At 43.1% G+C, this 25531-nt stretch overlaps 1 protein-coding gene across 1 annotated transcript in view; it reads right to left on the bottom strand.

Moving 5' to 3' along the window:
• The window catches only part of C8A (complement C8 alpha chain), a 58765-nt gene that overhangs the window by 18914 nt on the left and 14320 nt on the right, over positions 1-25531 (bottom strand). Inside the window, exons 3-7 of the mRNA XM_070403349.1 lie at positions 23451-23595; positions 22354-22501; positions 16726-16915; positions 12498-12698; positions 9849-10089 (exon numbers count right to left, since the gene is read on the bottom strand). Of these exons, the coding sequence (XP_070259450.1) occupies positions 9849-10089; positions 12498-12698; positions 16726-16915; positions 22354-22501; positions 23451-23595 (925 nt within the window). The remainder of the gene's footprint in view (positions 1-9848; positions 10090-12497; positions 12699-16725; positions 16916-22353; positions 22502-23450; positions 23596-25531) is intronic.

Raw genomic sequence — 25531 nt, 5'->3', positions numbered from 1 at the left:
GAGAAGGGTTTTCCTCCTACTTTGGGTAACAAGGAAATCTTCCTGAAAGGGAATTGTAAGCAAGCAACAGCAATTATATGTATACAAATGTGGTAGAAAGTATGAGAAATTTGAAGGATTTAAATTATACATCTGCCCCACCCTGATTACTCTCTACACACAGCTTAATCATCTGGGCTGCTTTTGTCTCATTCTCATAAAGGAACAGGAAATACACAGACCAGAGGCTCCCATTCCCCCATCCCCTGCCTCTGTCAGACATCACTAATTGATCACAGCACTTTCTGGCTGAGTCCCTCTCTGGTGTCATACTCCTCAGTTCAGCAGTCCCAGTAGCATTTGCCTGTTAAACCACCTGGTGTCCCTGGCTTAGACACGTTTTCTGGCCTGCAAGTCTTTGAGGTTCATCTCCTGTAATGCCATGGGCACCAGCACAACATGCTTTTTCCTGACTCTGTGACTATACCTAAGCTTCAGAACAGACTACCACAAGCTGGTCACTTTTACCTTTCACAAGTCTCCCCATTTCAATTCCCAACCAATGGGTCAAACTGACCCAAAACTATATTTAGGGATGAGTCTTGAGTGTAACACCACCTTAATTATTTTTAAAACCTGATTTAACCATTTTCAAAGCTATCACAAGCAGCTTAATGTTCTTTTAAGAGAAAATAAGTGAAATAAAACATCCAGATGTAGCACAAGAGGCATTGAACTGGAAATTAGAAATCCTCATTCCAAACCTCACCTGCTTCTAACCAGTGGTATCACCTTGATCACGTTATTTCCCTCCTCAATGCCTAGTTTGCCTCATTGTGAAATGGGGACCACCATAAACACAGTTCCAAGCACTGCCAAGAGGCTCAAATGAGAGGATAGCTCTGTAGAGACTCAGTATCTACCTGCCACAGAGTCAGAACTCAGGGAACGCTTGCTCTTTCATTCTGTGTGCATAAACTGTTTCATTGCATGGGACTTTCTATTCCTGTCTTGGCAGTTATTACTTACATCTGCCTCTAGCTTTCCCCCTTGCCTACCTTCCTGTGGTGGTGAACTTTATTTCTTTTATATTTTTTCATTCCTCACCCAAGAACATGCTTAGAGAAAGGAAGAGAGATACAGAGAGAAACATTGATGTGATAGAGAAACACCGATGGGTTGCTTTCCGTACATGTCCTGACCAGGAATAAAACCTGAACCCATGTATGTGCCCTGACCAGGAATTGAACTGCCAACCTTTTGGTGCACAGGATAGCACTCAACCAACTGAACCACTCCAGCCAGGCAGTAGTGGTTAATTTAATATATCAATTTTGCCTGGGCTATGAGTGTGTCCAGCTATTTGATCAGACATTATCCTGAGTGTCTCTGTGAGGGTGTTTTTGGATGAGATCAACATTTAAGTCAGTAGACTGAGTAAAGCAGATTGTTCTCCCTAGTATGGGCAGGCCTTATCCAATCAGGTGAAGTCCCAAATGAGAAAAAAAAAAAAGCTGACCCTTCCCTGAGTAAGAGAGGTCTTTCTGCCTGACTGCCTTCAAACTGGGACTATGACTTTCTCCTGCCTTGAAACAGGAACTGAAATGTGAGCTCTTCCTGGGTCTTAAGCCTGCTGACTACAGATCTTGAGACTTGTCAGACTTCATAATTGTATGAGCTGATTTCTTTTTTTTTCCAATGTTTTTTTTTAATCTTTATTGTTGAACATATCGAATCTCAGAGGGAAGGCAGGAGTGCGTGAGTGGGTGGGAGGGAAGAGACCAACCAAAGATCTTCAATGTTTTTAATATGTTTTCTGTGCCAGGAACTATGTCAGATGTTAGGGACATAATTATAGATTTAAAAAGAAGACATAGTCCCTGACCCCATGATGTTCACTACCTAGAAGTACTGACCTCTCACAATCCTTTAAGCTAGCCAATTTGGCCATTCCTCACCATGACTGATAGCTAAAAGGAAGATGCAGAAAGTGACATCTGTTGAATGTGAGCCAATTTCTTGTTGTAAATCTCTTTACATATATATGTAATAAAATCTATATACATCTCCTATTGGTTCTCTGAAACCAATTAGAACCCCAACTATTAATGCATTTCCTCATGCCTTCCTTATGGCTATCAATGATTTTCCTTTATTTATTTACTTATTTATTTATAAACATACATTTTTATTGATTTCAGAGAGGAAGGGAGAAGGAAAGGTAGAAACATCAATGATGAGAGAAATCGTTGATCGGCTGCCTCCTGCACGCCCTAGATTGGGGATGGAGCCTGCAACCTGGGCATGTGCCCTTGAGCCGAATCAAATCCGGGACCCTTCAGTCTGCAGGCTGACGCTCTATTCACTGAGCCAAACCAGTTAGGGCTGATTTTCCTTATTTTTAAGTGATTGAATACATGTCTGTAATCAGCCCAGTGGGTTGAGACAGAGTTTTTAGTACTTTTTTTGACTACTCCCAAAAGTAAGTAACATATTTTACATCGTGATCAAGCCCACACACATCCAACTAAAGTAAGTTTCAATACTTGACTATATCGATGTGACACACTCATATTTTCCATCCTATTATATCCTATTTCATTTTGGTATATGCTGGCCATGACCCACTAAATTTCTTTTACAATCTACTAATGGACTGTGGCTTGTAGTTTGGAAAATCCTAGGCATATATCTCTGAGACATTATAGCATGTTGGTTAAGATCACAGGTTCTTGAGTTTGAACTCTGGCTCCACCAATTAATAGCAATGTTTCTTAACATTGCTGAACTTCAGTCCTTCATTTTAAACTGGGGATCCTAGTATCTTCTTCACAGGTGTTTCCTGAGGATTAAATGAGATGGTGTATTTACAGTGTTTGATCCAGTATCTGCAGTATAGTAAAATGCTCAGTAAATGTTGACTATCTTGCCACCATTCCTAGAGCCTAAGCCTCTGGTATATCATATCAGAATGAATAATGCACTGTGTGGGAAAGTGTGTAAGCTGATAAATACTTGGACAATATACAAACTCTACATTGCAAGACCTGGGTTCAGAACTAACTGAATCATGTTGAGTCATTTACTTAGGCTCTTTGGCCCTCAGCTATCGCTCTATAAAAGTGGTTAAAATAATATAATTCCTCATAAACTATTATGAAGATCATCTTGAACAACAGATGTGAATGCATTGTACTTTACCAATATTAGGAGTTACTATATGTAAATATATTTTATTAAAACCAAATATTTCTGTTAACTCTAAGTACAATCAATAAAAAATAATTTTTTAATTCATTTTAGGTGGTAACCAGCTTTGTTGTCCATGTAATAAATCATCCCTGACTCTAATCCAGGTGTTTATGACAAAGAGAAACTCCCTTACTTTCTATAAACTCTCAATGAGAGGAAACATGTTGGTGTCTAGATAGTACTTATTTGTCATGTTGGGTGTGCTTAATAAGTGTTTCTTGCATGAAAAGCTAAATGAATGAATGAATAAAGGAAGGGAAGGAAGAGGAAGAGAATGTAGAGCTGTAATTAGCATAAACTTTAGAGCGGTTTTGTGTCCCTGTGGCCTTTTCTGCCCTGTGTGTGAGGTGGTAGACCAGCTGACTCAAGGACCCTAGCTGGAAGGTAACAGTTAATGACAGGCTGGATGCATTGTGCCCTCACTGGAAGGGTCATTCCCAGGGTCACTGTTATCTGGCAGCTATCAAGGGGAGGAATGATGGAATGCAGGCACAGATTTGGGCAGAGTTGTTAACACTTTGAAAGATAGTGATGAGAATTCAAAGTGACCTTGATAAATGGGAAGAGCAGTCCCTCCAAAACTGGATGAAGCTCTGGAGACAGAAATGAATGACCTGGATCACAAAAATGGGCAGGTGGGAAGGAGGCATGATTGCTGAGGCTCCAAGTCCATAGCCAAAGCATTGACCACAGCAGGCTGGACAGAACGATAATGATTTCCCTTCCACTTGAACAATGTCTGTGAGCTGACCAATTGCAGAGCCCTCTGAGATAGATCATCTTGTTATCCCCACTCTACAGATGAGAGGATGGTTAATATTATAGAGTTAACTGGAAAGCTGGCAATAATAAACATGTGGTAGTAATAACACCAACATAGCACAGCAATAATAGGTAACATTTTTTAACTCTTACTATATGTCAGGCACTGGGCCATATGCTCACATAGGCTGATTCATTTCATATTCACAATAATCATATGAAGTATGTATTGTCATCTTTCACTTAGAAGAACAGGAAACTGAGGCATGGAGAGGTTAACTAATATACCTAAGGATCACATGGCTGATAAATGGTGGAGATGAGATTTGATCCAAGTAATTCTTCTCCAACAGTTGCATTTATTGAATACTAATTAGAGTGTGAGCACTGCCCTAAATATATTCTCCACATAAGTTCACTTATTCCCCACAACCACTCTGCCAAGAAAATGTCATTAATATCTCCAGCTTAACAGGTGAGAAAATTGAGACTTAAAATGATTAAATAGCATGTCCCTGATCACAGTTAGTGACAGAACCCACATTTTTAACTGCTTTTGCCATACTGATATCCTTCACTAAAGGAAAAAATATCTGTTTAAACATTTATCATGCAAAATGTTCTTGGAATTATTCTCAAACAAACCCTTGTTATCATTCCATTTAGTTCTTAAAAAACTGAGGTTCAGAGAAATTAAGTACCCAGATCAAGGTCATGCTAGCTAGATGGTAGACTCAAGATCTCACCCAGATGTACCTGACTCCAAAGTCTGGATGCCCTGCTATGCCATCACCAGCACTTCTCTTCACTCCACAGACTCTGATCAGATGACATTAGTACCTACTGACCACACCTAAAACTGCAATCTACAAATAGTCACTGCTGTTTAAACAGAGTTTTACTTATCACAGGGCTTTGTAAAAATATCATCTTGGTTAATTCTCATCACAGCTGTTTGAAGTAGCGTATTATCCATACATTAGTTATGGGGAAAATGAGACCTGGAGATGTGAAGTATTAACATTTAAATGGCAGAGCCTACATGAAAAGTAAAGGTATCTCAGTCAAAGGAGTTCCCACTCCACATTGCCTGCTGGCTTTTATGGGGCCGCCGAAGGCTACCGGTTTCCTTCGCAAGAAAGGCATCAATAGAAGTCATTTCTATAAGGTCTTGGCAGAGCTCCTTTAATATAGCCAAAACTACAGAATCATGAACTGTTGTATTCTTGAGGACTATTATTTAGTTTCTATTCCATGTGTGGTTTCCATTATAGCATTCCTGATAGGGGCATCCTATTAGACTTACTTTGATTCTTTAACTGATAGAAAAACTCTATTTTATGTTGCATTTTGAGAGAGTAAGGGCACAGAAGCTGAAACAAATGTGTCAGGACCTATCTACATTAGCAAAAAGATGAGGAGCTAAGAACAGACCACTACCATCTTTGTCCCAAAGGTATTTAGAGAAATTTCATCTAATCTCTGATACTTTTCTCACTGCACATGTCTGCTTGGCTGGAGGGACCTGCCGAGAGAGAACATGGCACAACATGGCAAGCACTAGTCATGGGAATGAATGGGAAGGGACAGGTTGTAGATACTGAGGAGGTGACTAACCAGATATGTGAGAAGAGAGAGGAAAGATGTCAAAATTACTCCCAGGTTTGAGTCCTGACAAAAGCAGCTGAGATAAAAAGGAAATAAGCCAAGACCATAATTCAGACTATCTCATGTATTTTTCAGTTACTAGTGATAGGACTTTTGAGCCTTGGTTCCTTCATCTTTAGAAGTAAGGAAACCTATTAGCTCGCACAAAATCATAGGAAGATTAAGTAAGAAGATATAGCAGTAGCCAACACGTACATTAAAAGGTGTTCAACATCACGAAACATCAGGGAAAGAGAAATCAAAACCACAATGATATATCACTTCACATCTATTAGAATGTCTATTATCAAAAAGATAAGTGATCACAAATGTTGGCAAGGATGTAGAGAAAAGGGGACTCTTTTGCCCCCTGTTGGTGGGAATATAAACTGGTATAAACACTTGGGAAAAGAGTATGGAGGCTCCTCAAGAAATTAAAAATAGAGCTACCCTATGATCCAGCAATCCCACTTCTGGCTATATATCTGAAGGAAACAAAATCACTATCTCAAAAAGATATCTGCATTCTCATGTTCATAGCAGCATTATTCACAATAGTCAAGGTAAAGAAACAACCCAAGTTGGCAGATGAATGGGTAAAGAAAAGGCGGCACAGATATACAATGGGATATTAGCAGCCTTACAAAATAAGGAAATCCTGCCATTTGCGACAGCATGAAAGAAGAACCAAGATGACTTCTGGAGTTGGGGCTGTTTATTTCGTTTTCTGTACTAGATCATGAGCTTTGCAAGGACAGGGGCCATATTGATTTTGTTCACCTGGCACATAATACAAATTCAATAAACATGGTTGAAAGAGTGAACGTATAAGGAAACAAAATCATGGGAGAAGGGGCAGAGGGATGCCAGGGAAGGTCTCACAGACATAGAAATGCCCATACGGGTACAGAAGGATGATGAATCTGTCAGGTTGGCCAGACAGGGAAGAGCATTGGATGCTGACAGCACAGCGTGTGCACAGGGTGGCAGGAAACACATATGACCAGAGCAATGTCACTACAGTACTTGACCTGCCCAAGGCGAATGATCAGATCTGTGACTGGCCCAGATTCCAGGGAAGCCATGTCAATACATTATTCTCTTTGTCATCCAAAAACAAATAGTAAGATCTCCAAAGACGGGATGAAGAAGGAGAAAAAAAAATTGGAATTCAAACATTCAAGCCCAAAGCCATCCTGATTCCTGCAGAAGGTAGAATGCTCTGAGCCACAGCCCTTGAGGAAAGTCTAGGGTCCCACTGAAGTCCAGCATCACCGCCCCAGCATCCAAGGCTTCACCTGGTTTTTGATGCTTTTCATGCTGTCTTTGGGGGAGAAGCATTTTATCTAAAGAACACATTGGAGCAAACAGCTTTGTGCATCCTTAGAATGAACCCAGGGAGGATCTGAGACAAACCCCAGGACAAAAGATCCCCACAGAGCAAACCAGCCAGTGTTCACTTAAGTGCTCCCATGCCTCGCCCAGCTCTTTGGGGGCATGAATGTATATACCACATAGGGAGTTTCTTAGAAATAAGCACTTAATAAAACATAAATATTATTAAATCCAGATAGATTAAATATACACAGTGACAAAGAGGAAAGACAGAGACAGAGAGAGAGAGAGACCAAGAAAGAAAGGGAGTGAGAGAGAGGGAGGTTGAAAAAGACAAAGAGAAACCAGACAAACGTGGAACATGGAGAGAGGCTGCGCATGATTCCATTTGTCAAAGGGAAAGAAGGTAGATGTTTTGTTCTTTGTAGGTTAACATGTAAATGACATTCTGATTTATTAGCAGGCTCCAGCAGATGAGGTGATGATTAGCACATTTCCATATTTATAGAGAAGCAACACTAACTTTCCAGATTTATAGAAAATCAGCCCTTCACAAATAGCCAATTGTGCTATTATCGACATATGGTTTTCTATAAACAGAGCTGAGGTAATTATCCCTGGGACAATTTGTTGGTGGGCTCCTTTTGAATATTAACCACATAGGAAGCCCATTTCTGCCTCACAGATTTTAAAGAGGAGGGGCCATGCGATAACCCAGGCAATTAATTAGTAATCCAACACCCAAGACGGGAGCCCAAATGAAAGGCTTTCCCATGACCACATGGTGGAAAGACCATGGGTCCAGGGCTCTGAGGCCAACTTCCTGCAGCTCTGGGCAGAGTAATTAACGTCCCCAAGGAGCCTCAGCATTTCTGGGGCTGAAACTGTCATAACACCAGCCTCCACGTGTCCTCAAGAAAATTAAATGCGAATATTCACCATAGGACCTAGATCCTAGTAGGTACTCAACAAATGTTAGCTCTTTTCCTTCCTCATGTTTTAGAATGACTCCAAAAAGACCCACCTGAATTGAGTTTTTCAAACTCTTTTTTTTTAAAAAAATATATTTTATTGATTTTTTACAGAGAGGAAGGGAGAGGAATAGAGAGTTAGAAACATCGATGAGAGAGAAACCTAGATCAGCTGCCTCCTGCACACTCCCACTGGGGATGTGCCCACAACCAAGGTACATGCCCTTGACCGGAATCAAACCTGGGACCCTTCAGTCCGCAGGCCGACACTCTATCCACTGAGCCAAACCGGTTAGGGCTCAAACTCTTTTTTTTACATTGATCCATACTACATTATTTATTTTGTATCATGACTCTACGTGTCTGTATTTAACTGGAAAAAAAGGTTCTTGAGGCAATAATTTACCTGCACTTCCTACAATCCACTATGGTATTTTCTATTCTACCCTTTGTTGTTCAAAATGCCATTTGTGATCTATACATTGATTTCAGGACCTTCTACGGGGCTGCACCCTGCAGTAGGAAGACTACTGTGCTACAGAGGGTAGGAACCATATTTAGATTTGCTCACCGTTGTATCCCAGCACCAACACACCATAGATACTCAATAAACATGTGAATTATTAAAGAATAATGAATATGGGGATACATGGCTGAACCAATGAGTGTCCCTAGCCACGGATCTGAATGCATGCCCGTTTCAAACTCCACATCTTGCTTTGCACACTCACTACGTACTAAGCCCCATGCTGAGTGCTAAAGAGAAAGAAAAGCATCAGACATGATACTTGCTTTTAAAGATCTTGCCATCTACATGAGGAGAAAAATATTAACATTTGGAAAATTGTTGTTTTAAGACCAACCAGTGTGGAATTTATATGAATGTGCTGAAGAAAAGAAGTGGCCAGCCTGAGCTGGTGCAGTCAGGGAAACTTCCTCAAACTGGGAATTTGACCTTAGCTGTGAAATATGGACAGATCTCTCACCCTTCTACTCATTTATGGATCAGGTCAGTGGTTCTCAAACTAGTGAGCACCAGAATCACCCGGAGGGCTTGTCATAACACAGGCCACTGGGCCCACTCCCACAGCTTCTAATTTAGTGGGTTTGGGATGGGAGCCTGAGAATTTGCACTTCTAACAGCTTCCCTGGTAACGCTGATGCTGCCAGATGGAGTCCACATTTTGAGGACCACTATTCTAGCAGTTTGGAGTGAGACCATGTTGATGTCATGCTAAAAAGTTTAGATTTTGTTCTTGGCCATTCAGGATTTTAGGCAAGAAAGTGACATCCTCAGATCTGTGAAGCAGAAAGATCCTTCTGGTGGCAATAGTTGGGAATGGCTTGGAAGGGGTAGACTTCCCCTAGAAACTATCTGGAGTCCATGCAGTAATGAGTGAAAGTTGGGAGCCCACCTACCACTGTTGGAGTGGGTGTAGAGAAGGCAGATGAGTGAGAGCTGTGCAGGGGTGAGAACTGAAGGGTCTTAGAGATCCCCAGGGAGAAGGAGGAGGAAGAGTCTGGAATGACTCCAGTTTTCTGTCATCACTGACTGACTGGTATGGTTGTTCCATGAACCTAGAATCTCCATTGAAATAAATTTTAATGTTTTAAATAGCAAAATCCTAGATTATTACTAAAGAGGTTACCATGGTGAAATAAAAAACACATAGTTTTAAGGAGCCAGACAAGCATGAGCTAAAATCACATTTTTAGTGCTTAATTAGCAAGTCTGTTTCACCCTCTGGACCTCAATCCCCTGTAAACAACACCAAAGATACCATATAGAGTTGTCATGAGGACCAAATGAAATCATGCACGGATCCTAGTCAGTGCTCAGCAAACTGCAAACCATGTTCTGGTGTAGGCACTGGCCACTGTGTGCATAAAGCTTCTACTTACGCTTTTGTTCCATTTTTTCTTTGTTAAGCACCAGGAAATACTCATAAATGCCACCCATTGATCCAGACGTTATGTAATGGGTGCCGTAGTCGTTGATGAACTTGGCGTACGGGCCATAATTGTACTTCTCCGGAAGCTCCATCAGCGACTGCAGCATCCCTTCATCTAGCATAATATTGTCCCTCCTCATCTTAAATTGGGCAGTCTGCACTTTTGTGAAAATTCTCATGAAGCTGTATTTCTGCCAACAACAACCACCACCATGGGGAGAGGGAAAAGATCAAAGAGAGAATACATTTACCATCTGAGATCATGCAAAAGGTCAGCACTTACTAGCTGAGTAAATATATGTCTATGTACATATACTTATATGCTCATCTATAATAATAAAAGGGTAATATGCTAATTAGACCAGATATCATTTGGATGTCCTTCTGGACAAAGCCGGGGCCAGAGCGGAGCCTGGGTCCCGGGTGCCAGAAGGAGGTTGATTACGGCAGCTGGGGAAAAGAAGGCCTTCTCTTGCACAAATTTCGTCCATCAGGCCTCTAGTTTATATATAATTATATGAGCATAAAGATATGTCATGGAGGATTAGAATATTTTACAAGCACACAGCAGACACCAGGATGTTCCCAGCTTCTTTTCCCATGGCTGCATCTCTGTTCTCACTGTCCAGTTCTCATCAACGCTCCCCTGGGTTACTTTCTGCGTTGTGCTTCCCTGTGCTCCTCACCTCTATTCTGCCCATAGTCCATTCTCACCTCCACATTTCTCCCTGCTCCAGTTAAAGCATTGCATTATGCAACTGTCTACACAAGTATTAGGTATCCAGTAAGAATGATGCTTAGAAGTGTTTTCAATGACAAGGCGAAATGCCAGGATTATTTATTTATTTAACTTACTGCACAAATATCTAAAAGTGCCCATACTCATGTGTACTCTGCTAGGTGCAGTGGACATGATCTTGACTGAGAGAGGCCCCTGCCCTAATGTAGCTCACATTCTAGTTAGTGATAATTATGGACTGTTTAGTAATAAAGAAAACCAGGATCCTGATGTAATAATAATAATTAAAAAGCCAATACCAGGTAATGCTGAATTGGTTTAAGAGTAAGAGGGTCATGTGTGGGCATTACTTCCAGGTAATGAAAACCTTGATCCAAAGTGATAGTGAAAGTTTGACGAGGTCACCTGCTTTTAGAAAAAATATGTATAGCCAGATCAGAGAACAATGCTTCCCCTTCAGATCAGTAGCTCATTGGTGGCAAAGCTCCAGAATGTAATTGATATTTGATGCATAAGTTAATTTTTGTAACTATATTTTTATCATTTGAAATAATTTTTGTTCCCTGGCTGGTTTTGCTCAGTGGATAGAGCACCAGCCTGCAGACTGAAGGATCCCCAGTTGGATTCCAGTCAAGGGCACATGCCCAGGTTTCGGGCTCAATTCCCAGTAAGCAGTGTGCAGGAGGCAGCCGATCAATGATTCTCGGTCATCATTGATGTTTTTATCTTTCTCTCCCTCTCCCTTCCTCTCTGAATATATTTTTAAATAAAGATAATAATAAAAATATATATTTTTTTAAAAAAGAAATCATTTTTGAGCCCCAACTAAGTCCACAGTTCTGGAATCAATGTTATTGAGGCATTTTGGTAAATTTCTAACCTACTCAATGAATATTCCTCTGGCTCCTCATTGCCTCTCTACCCTCATCACTCCCTAATTTTCCTTCCTGCCCTGGGCTTCAGCCAGCTGAAGCACTTTCCATCCCAAATCTGTGAGACATTCTCTCATCTCCAGGTCTCTGTATCTGCTGCTGCCCATGCCTAGAATACCCTTTGGTTAACTTCTGCCTCCTGTCAACTGAAGAACTTGAACTGATCTTTATATTTCAGTTTAAGGAGATGTTCTTTCCACAGGGAAGCACTGCCTCATCCCTCAGGACAATAGACAGTAGTGAATGCTTGATGAATAAATGAAAAACTGATGCAGCCCTAGCTGGTTTGGTTCAGTGAATAGAGCATCGACCTGTGGACTGAAGTGTCCCAGGTTTGATTCCTGTCAAGGGCACATGCCCCCATTGCAGGTTTGATCCCCAATAGGGGGCATGCAAGAGGCAATGGATCAATGATTCTCTCTCATCATTGATGTTTCTATCTCTCTCTCTCCCCCTTCCTTCCTCTCTAAAATCAATTATATATATATATATATATATATATATATATATATATATATTTCAATTTTTTTAAAACAGAAAGAAAACTGATGCATCATGTCAGCCCTCCGATCTATTTGGAAAAATAAGGCTTGCTTTAGCATTCTTCCAAGTCTAGTTTAGAGGGTCTGTTTCTCTTTGAGACATTACCATTCTAAGTATTTCCCTACATGCTCCAGGTAACCATGAAAAAGAATGGGGCAAAGTGATAAGGGCTCTAGTCTCATCATTTGATTTTATTCCCTCTGTGATGATCCTGTGTGCAAAAGTGTAATAAGAAAAACAAACGTGATTAACACTGATCAGACATTTCCAATTACACAAGCAAATGAAAGTTCAATTACTACTGTACTTTTTAATGCAATTAAGGCAATACATGTTCAGAATGGATTATGGATTACTGTGCAACACGGGCATTATATTTTAATACCTTCTCATTATACTTGCTTAACTCATTCACGATCGAAGAGCCATATGATCCGGATACACCTGCATCCACTGTTACAGGGGTGGCTGCTGGGCCTACACCAAAGGTCAATCCACCTGACACAAACAGGTCATTTTTTAGTTTGGAAAAAACTTCATTTGTATCATCATAAAACTCTGAGGAGAAACTAGTGTCTGCCAGGGCCTGAAAAGAAACAAATGGATGTTAGCTTTGTGCACATAGAGTTATATTACAGTTCATACTTAACATTTAAATCTTTGCTTTGTAAAATATCCACCAAGTTTCAGGTTATTATAAATAAGTCTTTTAAAAGGCTAATTGGGACCAATCCAGCATGGCTCAGTGGTTGAGTGTCGACCTATGAACCAGGAGGTCACTGTTTGATTCCCAGCCAGGGGATATGCCCAACTGGGCATGCTCAATCTCCAGTGTGGGGCATGCAGGAGGCAGCCAATCAATAATATTCTCTCATTATTGATGTTTCTATCTCTCCCTTCCTCTCTGAAATCAATATATACACACACACATATATATGTGTGTGTGTATATATACATATATATGTGTATATATATAGTGTGTATATATACAATATATATGTGTATATATATATGTATAGATATAATCCTATCTAATAATAGAGAAACGTGGTAATTAACCATAACTTCGCTACCCTTCCCATTGGCTAATCAGCGGGGTATGCAAATTAACTGCCAACCAAGATGGCAGCCGGCAGCCAGCAGCCACGCAGCTGAAGCGAACATGAGGCTTGCTTGCTCCAGTGATGGAGGAAGCCAAGGTTCCCCACCTGCAGCAGCCCGTCTCTGAGCTCTGGATGCAACAATGTTGCAATTATAGAAGCTAAACAAACCCAGAAACCTGTTTTCAACTGCCAGTGGGCTCAGAGCTTAGAGTGCCAGTGATGGCAACAGAGTTTCAATTATAGAAGCTAAACAAACCCAGATACCTGCTTTCAGCCAGCCATGGCCTCAGAGCTGGAGCTGCCTCTCAGCTCCAGTGACAGCTATAGAAGGTAAATAAATCCCAGAATAAAAAAAAAGAGGCTGGGAGCTTCAGTCACCCACCAGCCTGAAAACAGCCCTCAGCCCCTCATCCAGACTGGCCAGGCATCCCAGTGGGGATCCCCACCCTGAAGGGGGTGTGACCAGCTGCAGACAGCCATCAGCCCGTCATCTAGGCTGGCGAGGCACCCCAGTGGGGACCCCCACCCTGAAGGTGGTGTGACCAGCTGCAAACAGCAATCAGCCCATCATCCAGGCTGGCCAGGCACCCAAGCAGGACCCCCACCCTGATCCAGGACACCCTTCAGGGCAAACCAGCCGGCCCCCACCCGTGCACCAGGCCTCTATTCTATATAGTAAAAGGGTAATATGCAAACTGACCCTAACAGCAGAAAGACTGGGAATGACTGGTCACTATGACACACACTGACCACCAGGGGGCAGATGCTCAATGCAGGAGCTGCCCTCTGGTGGTCAGTGCACTCTCACAGGGGGGATCTCTGCTCAGCCACAAGCCAGGCTGATGGCTGCCAGTAAAGCGGTGGTGGTGGGAGCCTCTCCTGCCTCCTCAGCAGCGCTAAGGATGTCTGACTACAGCTTAGGTCTGCTCCCCGCTGGCAAATGGACATCCCCCAAGGGCTGCCAGGCTGCTGGGATGTCTGATTGCCATCTTAGGCCCAATCCCCCGGGGAGCAGGCCTAAGCCAGCAAGTGGTCACCCCCAAGGGATCCCAGACTGTGAGAGGGCACAGGCCAGGCTGAAGGACCCCCTACCCCCAAGTGCACAAATTTTTGTGCACCGGGCCTCTAGTCCTAATATATAAAAAGCCAGGGGCCGTCACGACCAAAACACCGGACTGACAACCAAACAGCAGACTGCATTGGGCAACCAGGCCAGCAGCAGGGGAGGGGGGGTGCGGTTGGGGGTGACCAGGCTGACAGGCAGAGGCAGTTAGGGGTGATCAGGCTGGCAGGCAGGGTTGTTAAGGGCGATCAGGCAGGCAGGGAGGTGAGCAGTTAGGAGCCAGAGGTCCCAGATTGTGAGAGAGATGTCTGACTGCTGGTTTAGGCCCTATCCTGGGCAGTCAGACATTCCCTGAGGGGTCCCAGATTGGAGAGGGTGCAGGCTGGGCTGAGCCTACCCCCCCCCCCCCCACACGAAATTCATGCACTGGGCCTCTAGTAAATAAATAAAAGGCTAATTGAGCATCCGATTGATACTAAGATATAGAAAATACAGCAGTGTTTTTAGTTACTGTTTAGTATTATTGCTAAAATATTTATTTACAGACACATGCACAGAGATGGTCCTGATAAAATGCTATACTGTTCTGAGCATGTATTTTGTTTTAGCTGAGTTAAAAAGAGAAGGTCACTTGGCTCTGCAATGGACAGATACAGAAAGCATCGCCTGGGTATGAACCAGGGAGGAAAGGGGCAAAGGAAGGCAGGCAGGTGATAACAGTTTTAAGCAGAGTAAGCTTGTGTGCTGCCCACTAATGTTCGGTTATTTCATTCCAGGCTCAGAGTGGGGTTGCATTTCTCTGCCACCCTGAGCTGAGGCATGGTCTTATGCTTTGCTGGAGCCAAGAAAACAATGGTTAAGAGCACATGAGTGGTTCACTGTGCAATCACGAGAGCATGTGGCAAGGTAGAACCTCCATCAGTCAGGGTCCTATGTGTCTGTGATAATATGAGTTTCCTTTCCACTTTCGGATGGACAAGTAGCATCAGTAGGGCACTGCTTCTTCAAATCAGAGATTTCAGAATCCTTTGTTGCCACAGTATAGCCTAGTGCGGCAATCGCCAACCTTTCGGACCTCACAGACCACCAGTGGTCTGCGGACTACCGGTTGGTGACTGCTAGTGCCTGACACATAGGCCCTGGCCCAGACCATCCTCAAGGTTAGGAAAATAGCATCTTCCTGTCTGCCAGCCTGGAGTATTTTAGACCTGATGGCAGAGGTGGAAGTGGGTGGGAGAAGCCAACTCCTTAAACACAGACTCCATAAGCCTGCCTTTATCCTGTGTCAATATTTTTCTCTTGAGAAACTTGAAGTGGTGAATATTACTTGTTAATTGTTTAGAGTCCTAGGATTCTACTTTCTCTCTCTATAGATAGAACATGTGTGTATATAATGAGTATGACTAAATAGATATAATCTGTATAATTCATTCTTCCTTCTGAATGATATATATCCAGCCCGGCCGGTGTGGCTCAGTGTTGTGCCCCGACCTATGAACCAGGAGGTCACGGTTCAATTCCCAGTCAGGGCACATGCCATGGTTGTGGGCGCCATCCCCTGTGGGGCATGCAGGAGGCAGCTGAACAATGGCTCTCTCTCATCATTGATGTTTCTATTTCTTTCTTCCTCTCTGAAATCAATAAAAATATCTTAACAATACAATAAATAAATAAATATTACATCTATCCAGGCGTAGTTCAGATATATCTGGGTTTCAATCTTATCTCTGCCACCTACTTCAGTACAGCTTTGGGCCTGGCACTTTAGCCTTCTAAGTCTCTGGGTTTTTAGCATCTAAAATGGGACAGTGATAGCACCTACCCCATCCTGCTATTATGGGACAATTCGTGTGGAAGTAGAACTGATACACATTTGGTTGAATCCACAGAGGCAGAACCTGCTAATACAGAGGGCTGACTGTTCTTATATTCTAACAGGTCCACAACTTGGAAACAGGTCTTCTGATTAGCAGCCCAGAGAATAGGGCCTAAATCTCTTTTATTGATTTTAGAATGGAGCCATGATCTAGCAGGTGGGTGGTCACACTGACCTCACTCCTCTCCCTAGCCCTGCCCATGCCTCTCAGTGCCCTTTAGCACTGAGAATGTAGGGCAGCAGTTCTCAACCTGTGGGTCGCGACCCCTTTGGGGTCGAACGACCCTTTCACAGCGGTCACCTAAATACATCCTGCATATCAGATATTTACATTACGATTCATAACAGTAGCAAAATTACAGTTATGAAGTAGCAATGAAAATAATTTTATGGTTGGGGGTCACCACAACATGAGGAACTGTATTAAAGGGTCGCAGCATTAGAAAGGTTGAGAACCACTGATGTAAGGGACCTTCAGCCACCTACAAGCTCTATGATACATAAAATCTTCCGTGCAAGGCATTCATCTCCCCCAACAAGCCTCTCCTTTGAGTGCCCCGTTAAGACTTACTTCAAAGCGGTACATCAGGAAGTTGTAGGGTTTCCGGAAGTATTTCTCATCATCCCCATAGTACAGACGCTCACAGGCTGGGTCGTATCGAAGTTCCCTCCATTCGCCGTTGTATACCGTCTCACACTGGCCACCATAATACCTGGCATCGTACACATTCTGAGCTTCTGTCCGGGTCAGGATATTATACCTAAATTGAAAAGGCAGGCAGATAGCATGAAGTAGCCTCTGGATGATGTTGCAGCTGGTAGCCTGAGCAGTGGTTTCTCAAACTGTGTTCTGTGGAGTCCTCAAAGTACCTTGAAGGTCACTTTGGGTAATGATGGGAGACTGAGTGAGCTGGGCCTGGGCCTTTAGGCTCCCTTTAACCAGAGCACCAGATAGCTCCATTCAGCATCTAGAACAGTGCTCCCACATCAGAGACACACCTAAGCACTTACTGAATAAGTTGAGGAGGAATGTGCATAATTATCAAGAGTTTAAGCACAGAAACCCGACAGTCTGAACCCATTTCCCATCCCTGCCACATCTAGCTGTGTGACCTTGGGCAAAGCATTTAACTCTCTGTGCCTCGGTTTAATAATTTGGAAAAAGCAGTTAATACTACTGCCCTCATAGAGTTAAACATCAAGCCAAAACATGCAAAGGAATCTTACTAGTTATTAGCATAGATTAAGTACTAAATAAATGTTGCTGCTAGTATTATTTCAGAAAATAATACTGCTGATAAAAAAAATGTTGGTTTGAAATTTTCGGGGTAAGTCAGTGCTAAGCTGAGAATCTAATCCTCAAGGAGGCCATTGTCTTCAAGGAGGCATGGAATGTTGGAGGGTGCACAGTTTGAAAGTCCGGGAGACTCCTGTTTAATTTCCAGTTCTGCCATTTACTAGCTGTGAGAATTTGGACACATTCTAGAATCTTCCTGAAGGTCATTTTCCTCACTTGAAGAACAGACATAAATAAAACTACCTCTCAGGGTTTTTGTGAAGTCTAAAAGAAAGTGTTAAAGTCAAACAGAAGTCAAGTTGATAGTACATATTAAGCACTCAACAATTGTGCTTCCTTTCCCTGAGCCCGCTACTGTTCCAGAAATATTTTCCCATGCTTCCCTCTCTGGGGTATTTCAAAACTATCTGCTTAAGTTCTGTATTTTAGTCCATGGATGGTTTAACCTTATTTAGGTAACAATAATGTTAAACAGTTGAAATACAGCTTTAATTTTCTAACCAGAGAAAGTTAATTGAACAGGAGCATTTAAAGAGTTGGTACGAGTTCCAAAATCTGACAATCAATAGCCTTCAATGCTCTAGACAATAAAATGATTGCCTGTTTCTGCCTCTCAAACTTCTATTCTGCCTTTAGGATGCAACTCAAACATTGCCTCCTCTGTACTGCCTTCTTTGATGATCTTGGGCAGACAGTCGCCCCTCTTCTGGGGTCCAATGGCATTCAGTGCTTATCTTGTCATATTTGTCTGTGGCCTCTGTGGAAAGGTGCAAAGGCAGTAAGATGTGTAAAAACTAAATAAAACCTGCTTCAGAGAAGTAAATGGACAACTATAGAGCACCTGGCATGTAGTAGAAATTAAATGTAAATGAACTTCCTTCTTCCCTTCCTTTCTCAACCTCTTTCTTCATATTAGTGGAAGTGAGTAATAATAGCTCTGATGGATTGAATACACACTCTGCCAGATATTTAGCATACATTAGCTTTCAACCTCATGACAGTTTTGCCAATACAGAAATTGAAGCTCAGAAAAATTAAGTAACTTGCTTGTAATCGCAGCTAGGTTTTTTGCCCCCCCCTAGAGTTTTTTGGACACAAATCTGGGTTCTTTTCCTTTACTTCTATCTTTTCCTTTACTTCTGCACTTTCTATCTTTCCCCCTAGTGAATGGTTTCTGCCTGTAGTTTATAAATTCAAGCTCTCTAACAGGCCAAACAAAAACTCATGGGAATAATATGTCCTAAGCTTATATGTAACCTCCAAGCCTACATCTATTTGGGAAAATCTGGTTGCAGAAGCCCTAGTGAAAAGAAAGACAGTCAAGAAATTCTGCTTTTTGAAATTCTGCTATGTAGAAATATTCACACGTGTGTAAAACAATGTGTATAAGGATGTTCACTGCAGTGTTTGTTTATTAGAGAAAATGAAAAACAGTCTATCTTTCTATTGGAAGCAGTTAAATAAGTTATTCTATATTTATACTATAGGAGAAGAGTCGACAAACTTTTTTCTTTTTTTACAAAGGGCCAGATAGTAAATATTTTGGACCTTGCAGGCTACATGTCTCTGCTGCAACTACTCAGCGCTGCCATTGTAGGGTAGAAAGCGTGTTCCAGTAGGACTATATTTACAAACACAGACAGCAGGCCGAGCTTGGCCTGCAGGCCATACAGTGCTGCTAGAGAACATAATATGGTACTTAAAAAGAGACAATGAAAAATATGGGGGAAATCTTCAAAATGTATTAGTGAAAAAAGCAAATTGTGGACTATATATAGCAGGATCACATTTATGGAAACTAATGTCTATAATGCACAATACATATTATAGGCACATTTTCCAAACAGTGTATATTGCCCATGCATTTTCCCATGATCTGGAAGACCCTACACCATGCTGTTACAGGGTCAGCTCTAGGAAGGGCTGAGAGAGAGGGCAATGGGTGGGTGCAGGGCAGGGTTGGTGAGGGAAGACTCAGTTTTACAGAAGTCAAACATGGGTGACGACTGTAATAATAAATACAAATTAAAAACTAGGAAAGGCTTCAATTCAGAAAAAAAGATTTCTGGAGAGGCTCCTAAGATCTTGAATAGAAAAAAAATAAAAATGTCAGCTGCAGGGAGTGGAGAAGGAGCCATTCTAGTGGTTTCAGTGTCTGGTGTGGGCAAAGCAGGAAGCTCCTGAGCAAATCTGTGATCTTTGTGCCAATAAGAAGGTAATTATGTTTCAAGTCAAGCCTCAACATTTTATGCTTCTACTCTGTTCACCTGACAGTCACTTTCAAAATCTACAACAATCCCCTTTTATTGGTGTAAGGGGCTAAACTGCATTCCCCCCTAACATTCATATGTTGAAATCCTGACCCCCAAAACCTCAGAATTTGACTGCATTTTTGGTGGTAGAGTCATTACCGAGGTAAATAAGTTAAAAGGAGGTCCTTAAGGTGGGCTGTAATCTTGTTAAAAGAGGAAACTTGGACCCAGACCCATATGGAGGGAAGACCATGTAAACATGCAGAGAGAAGATGGCCATCCACAAACCCAGGAGAGAGGTCTCAAAGGAAACCAGCCTGCCGACACCTGGCCATAGACCAGCCGTGGGCAAACTACGGCCCACGGGCCGGATCCGGCCCATTTGAAATGAATAAAACTAAAAAAAAAAAAAGACCGTACCCTTTTATGTAATGATGTTTACTTTGAATTTATATTGGTTCACACAAACACTCCATCCATGCTTTTGTTCCGGCCCTCCGGTCCAGTTTAAGAACCCATTGTGGCCCTTGAGTCAAAAAGTTTTCCCACCCCTGCCATAGACCTTCAGCCTCCAGAACTGTGAGAAAGTACATTTCTTTTGCTTCAGCCACCTGGTAGGTGATACTTTGTTATGGCAACCCCAGCAAACTAATACTATTAGTCGGAAAGAAAATGGAATTTCAGAGCCTTGTCATAAGTGTGCATCTACGTGCGCTTACAGGACTCCATCCTATCTGGTTGGTTTGCTGTGGTGATATTAGAGCAGTTAAGCCATAATGAAGGCGAGTTGCACCTCCCAGCACCCTCCCCTGGCCCTGCCTGGGCTGCACCGTGGCCGGGTCACTCTGTGATGATTACTCCATCTCCCTGCTCCCTCATCTGCAAAGATCCAGTTCATCCTATTGATTTCTTCCATTCAGCCAATACTCAGTGAGAGGCTCTTGTGGGGAAAGCTCTGACATCGGGCTTAGGTGATAAAAAGGAGTCAGAGCAGCCTCTCTGCCTTCAAAGAGTTTACATTCAAGTTAAGGGACAGGATCCAGGGCCAAGAGGAAGTGCCAGGGAGCTGACTACTGGTCACTAGGGGTGTGGCCTGTGCTGGGTGCTGCAGAAGCAGAGGTGAGGAGGAGTTCTTATCAGGGGCCGAAGGACATTGTATCAGATGTCCCAGCCCTTCTGGATATGCACTGGGAGGCTAGGACACACAAAGGACTCTGGGAGCAACAAGAAGGGTAAGCCAGCCTAGACCTGTCAGAAAGGAGGAGTGTCGAGAAGAGTGGAGGAGGTGATGCATAGGTATGTTAGCTCGGGCTGTCATAAAATACCACAGAATGGGTGACTCAGGGAATAAACATTTATTTTCTCACAGTTCAGAAGGTTGGAAGTCCAAGATCAAAGTGCTGTCAGGATTGGTTTCTGGTGAGGCCTCTTCCTGGTTGCAGATGGCCCCCTTCTCACTGTGAACTGACATGGCGTCTTCTCTGCATGTTGTGAGAGCAATCTCTGGGGTCTCTCCCTCTTCTTATGAGGTCATGAGTCCTATTGGATTACCACCCCTCCCTATGACCTCAGTCAGCCTTAATAATCTCCAAATACAGCCACACGGAGGTTAGGGCTTCATCTGATGCATTTTAGGGGGACAAAATTTAGTTTATAACTCTAGGTAAGAAGTTAGGCAGGTGAGAAACATGGGGAAGGACATTTCAGAAAGGAGGAATTTAATGTATTAAGTCTCAAAACAAAAGAGTGATGCATTCAAGGAACTGACCCTGAGCAGAATGTATAGGATAAAGTTAGAATCAAGGCTGACTGAATCTCAACAGATAAAGACACTGTGCCTGGGAGGTGTGAGTGAGCACTGGTAAAGTAGAGAGTCAGGCATCTCTCCATATCACCCCAAATCCATCTTCTTTGCCCTGTCAGCCCTGTTAGCCCTGCTTATGCCAGCAAGTGCAGTCCAAAGCTGGATGTGAACAGGGCTACTGGGGAGGGCACTCGGGTCAAAGAAGCACCATCTTTTGAGACAACAGGGAAGCACTCGTGGGAGACATGGCTTCTTAGAGGGGCCTTGGTGATGGAATTGGGGTGAGAGGAGTGAGCAGTGAGTGGGCAGGGGCAAAAGGAAAGGGGAACTCTCAGGTAGAGACATAGAGGGGACAACAAGTATGGCATGCGGGCAGGACTGGGCATTATGGACTGAGTGTTGTGTCCCCCCGGATTTCATATATTAAAGTCCTGTTCCCTGCTGTGATGGTGTTAGGAGGGGGGCCTTCAGGAGGTGCTTAGATCCTAAGGGTGAAGCTCTCATGAACGGTATTAGTGCCCTTATAAAGGAGACTCCACAGAGCTCCCTAGCCCCTGCCACCTTGTGCAAGAGGGTTCTCACTTGACAGTGCTGACACCCTGATTTCGGACTTCCATCCTCCAGAACCATGAGAAAGACATTTTTGTTGTTTATAAGCCACCTAGTGTGCGGCACTTTATTATAGCCCAACAGGACTAAGACACCTTCAATGGACAGTGACAGCTGCCTCACGGGAAGCATTCCAGAGGAATTCTCCAAAAAGACCCTCTTCTGTCTCCAAAACTAATATTTATGATTGAAGAGAAATCATTCCCTGCTCCCGAATGGCCAGAGGCACAGACTCACCCAGAGGCTGCCCTCTCGGATCCTGGAATTGGTTCATACAGGGTGCAGTCGTCTTCAACGACCCTGACATCGTCACAGTTGTCCTCGTCAGAGCCGTCAGAGCAGTCCTTGTCTCCATTGCACACGAGGTGGCGTTTCAGGCAGCGACCTGAGAGAAGAGGCTGTGGATGCTCCTAGAGCCTCCCAGACTCCTCCCTCTCCCTCATGACCCACATCCATCGTCACCAAGTCCATTCCACCTCTGAATTGCCCTCAGCCTTCTCCATCCTATTGCATCCTTCTTTTGTCCTCTCTAACTTCCAGCCTCACTGTCTCCCTCCTGCAGCCCCAGCTCAGGCCCTGCCCCAGGCTCCCTTCTAAAATCTAGCCTCCTCATTACTGCCGAGGTAGTCTTTCTAAAATGTCAATCTGGCTCTGTCATCCCCCTGACCTGTATCCTCCAGTGTCTCCCCATTCCTCTTCCAAAAGCTACAGTCTGACCCCCAGTTCCTACCTGGCCCATCCCCTGCCTCTCTTCCCAAAGACCTGACCTGTAATTATTCCAAACTGACAGGGAACCTTTAAATCCTTGTGTTTTGCACATTCTTTTTCCTAGAAATTCTTTATTTTCCAAGTCTCAATTCAAGTATCATTTTGAAGCCTGCTCAAAGCAGATTTATGCACCCCTGGACCGTATGCTAATGCCCATTCCCCTGGCTATCCCACAATATTGTCATCGACTCCTTGTAGGCCTCTCTCCTAAGGAGACTAGGAGTACCTTGAAATCAAGCATATTGGTGGGTGTTTTTTTTTAATCTCTACATCACCAGCAGGTAGCCTACTGCCTGGCATGTAATAGATGCACAATCAATATTTATTCAATGAAAGGATGAGTGAGTGAATTATATCTTTTTGAAAAGAACCAACATATTTTCCTACAAACTCACATCAAAATTACTTGGGTTATTGACTTGGCTTAAAATGCAGGTTCCTGGGCCCCATCTTAAGCCGTTGCTAGGGGAAAAGCTTAGGAGTCCCCCTTTTAACAAGCTCCCAGGGAAGTGTTTTGCATGTTAAGGTGACGAGCACATCTGCTATTCCGCTGGAATGTTACTCACCTGTCTCTTTACACTGGAAATCCTGTCCACACTGCGCTGGCCTTGCACAAGCTGTGGGTCTGCGACAGCTGATTTCATCCCAGACGTCTCCACTGCAGATGGTCCCCCCAAACTTGTTTGGCTGCAGCAGGCTCCGGTGTCGGTACTAAATCAGATTTTGAACCAGACACATTCATTGTCTCTCAATCAACCAAGAGTTGTACAGGCAGGTCTCAGCTCAGCATAAGGAATAACTGTCTAATGATTGAGAGCTGCCTAAAAGGCTGTCTTTTGAAGAAGAGATCAGTGTTCATAAAAAGGGATATTCAACCAGAGGTGGCACAGTTGCCAGCTGCAATATTGAATAAGGCCTTCAAGCACAAATGAAAGGCTTGAACACCATATGTCTAGGATCTTCCTAATTCCTGAGAAGAACCTACTCCTCCCTTCTTCAACCAGTTAGTTCCTATTCACCTTTCAAATTCACGGTATAGGTCCTCAGAAAGCCTTTCCTAACTAATGGATTCTACAGTTCCCTGTGCATTCCTCTCTTTGTAGATCTTGTCATAGGGTTATGATTGATTGTCTGCTTCTTTGTTACCTTTCTCACTAGTTTAGGAACAATTTTCACATGGGGGTAGGAGTGGAAAAGGAAGGCCCATGTCTTAATTGCCTCAGTGCCTTGATCTATAGTCAGGTACACAGGAGACACTGTTAGAAGAAGTTTGTTGCCTTGCCAGCTTGGCTCAGTGGTTGAGCGCTGACCAATGAACCAGGAGGTCATGGTTCGATTCCCAGTCAGGGCACATGCTCAGGTTGTGGGCTCAATCTCCAGTGTGGGTTATGTGCAGGAGGCAGCCAATCAATGTTTTTTTTCTCATCATTGATGTTTCTATCTCTTTCTCCCTCTCCCTTCTTCTCTGAAATCAATAAAAAGATATATTTTTTAAAAAGACGTTTGTTGCTTTTCTTCCACAGCATTTCTTCTGGTCATGGCATCCTCTCTTTCCTTGAGACATATCACATACAGTTCAGTGGGGATGAGCTCCTCTCCTCGGTCACAGGGATGTCTGAGTATGAACCAGACCAGGCAACCAGAGCTTCCTATCTCCAAGTTGCAATGATTGGCTCTGGGAGTGGCTCATGGCTCAACCTTAGGGCAGATGGAGTCCTCTCTGAGGGTTTTCTTTCAGAGCTACTGGGAAAGACCATTTCTTTTTATTGAAGTTACGGGGACTGTGGGCATTGAGTGGTAATCTTGCCAACTATGTAGAAAGAGCCCATCCAAGAGTTAGACAAGGAGAGCTCTAAGACATCATCTGAGGCCCTGGGTCCAGCTTTGACTGCAGATGAATGAATACTTGTTGAGAGGAGGACCGAAAGAATAAAAATGCACACCAGTCTTGGAGCTCTATATTTCATGAGACTGTAGAAGGAGAAAGCTGAACATTAGGATATCCAGAGACATTTAGTACCCACCCCTGCCTTCAAGAAGCTTAGAGTCTAGCTGAGGAAATAAAGCGTATAATAATACAAAACATGCTGTATGGAGAGCTCCTTACAAAATGTTCAATAAGGCGACGTGCCGCCCCATATTTTCTGCTGCCTCTGACCTTGAATCAACTCTTCAGGCCTCTCCTTCAAGAATGTTAGTAAGGAAGTAGGAAGCAATGATTTGAGCAGTAAGAGATATGGGCTCCTGATCTGAATCTATTTCTCACTTTTTGTGTAAAGTGCAGTATTTGGTACTGTGTGTCTCGGTTTCCAAATCTATAAAAATTATGCGGTTGATCTAGTTGACCTCACTAATAACAATTACCAAAGGTACTAAAGATTCTTTTACTGTGTCCTACATTTGGAAGAGCCAGGGCATGAGAATTAGACTGACTTTGGTTCAGATCCCAGATTCATTACCAACTGACCCTGAACAAGTCACTTGCCTTCTCTGAGCATCCAGCCTAGCAACATAGAGCCAGTTCCCTTTTCTACTCCTTAAAAAGTTCATCCGAATTTTGAGGCCTGCAGTTACCAACATGGTGATAGTGGTACTGGTACCTACCCTGTATTGAGTGCATATTATTGTCCAAACTCTTCACATTCTT

The sequence above is a fragment of the Myotis yumanensis genome, unplaced genomic scaffold, assembly GCF_028538775.1.
Source record: "Myotis yumanensis isolate MYYU_CA2020_CCGP unplaced genomic scaffold, mMyoYum1.0.hap1 SCAF_2, whole genome shotgun sequence".
NCBI classification, from domain to species: domain Eukaryota; kingdom Metazoa; phylum Chordata; class Mammalia; order Chiroptera; family Vespertilionidae; genus Myotis; species Myotis yumanensis.
Note: the sequence above shows the minus strand (reverse complement) of the source record. Positions and strands in the feature narration are given on the sequence as shown.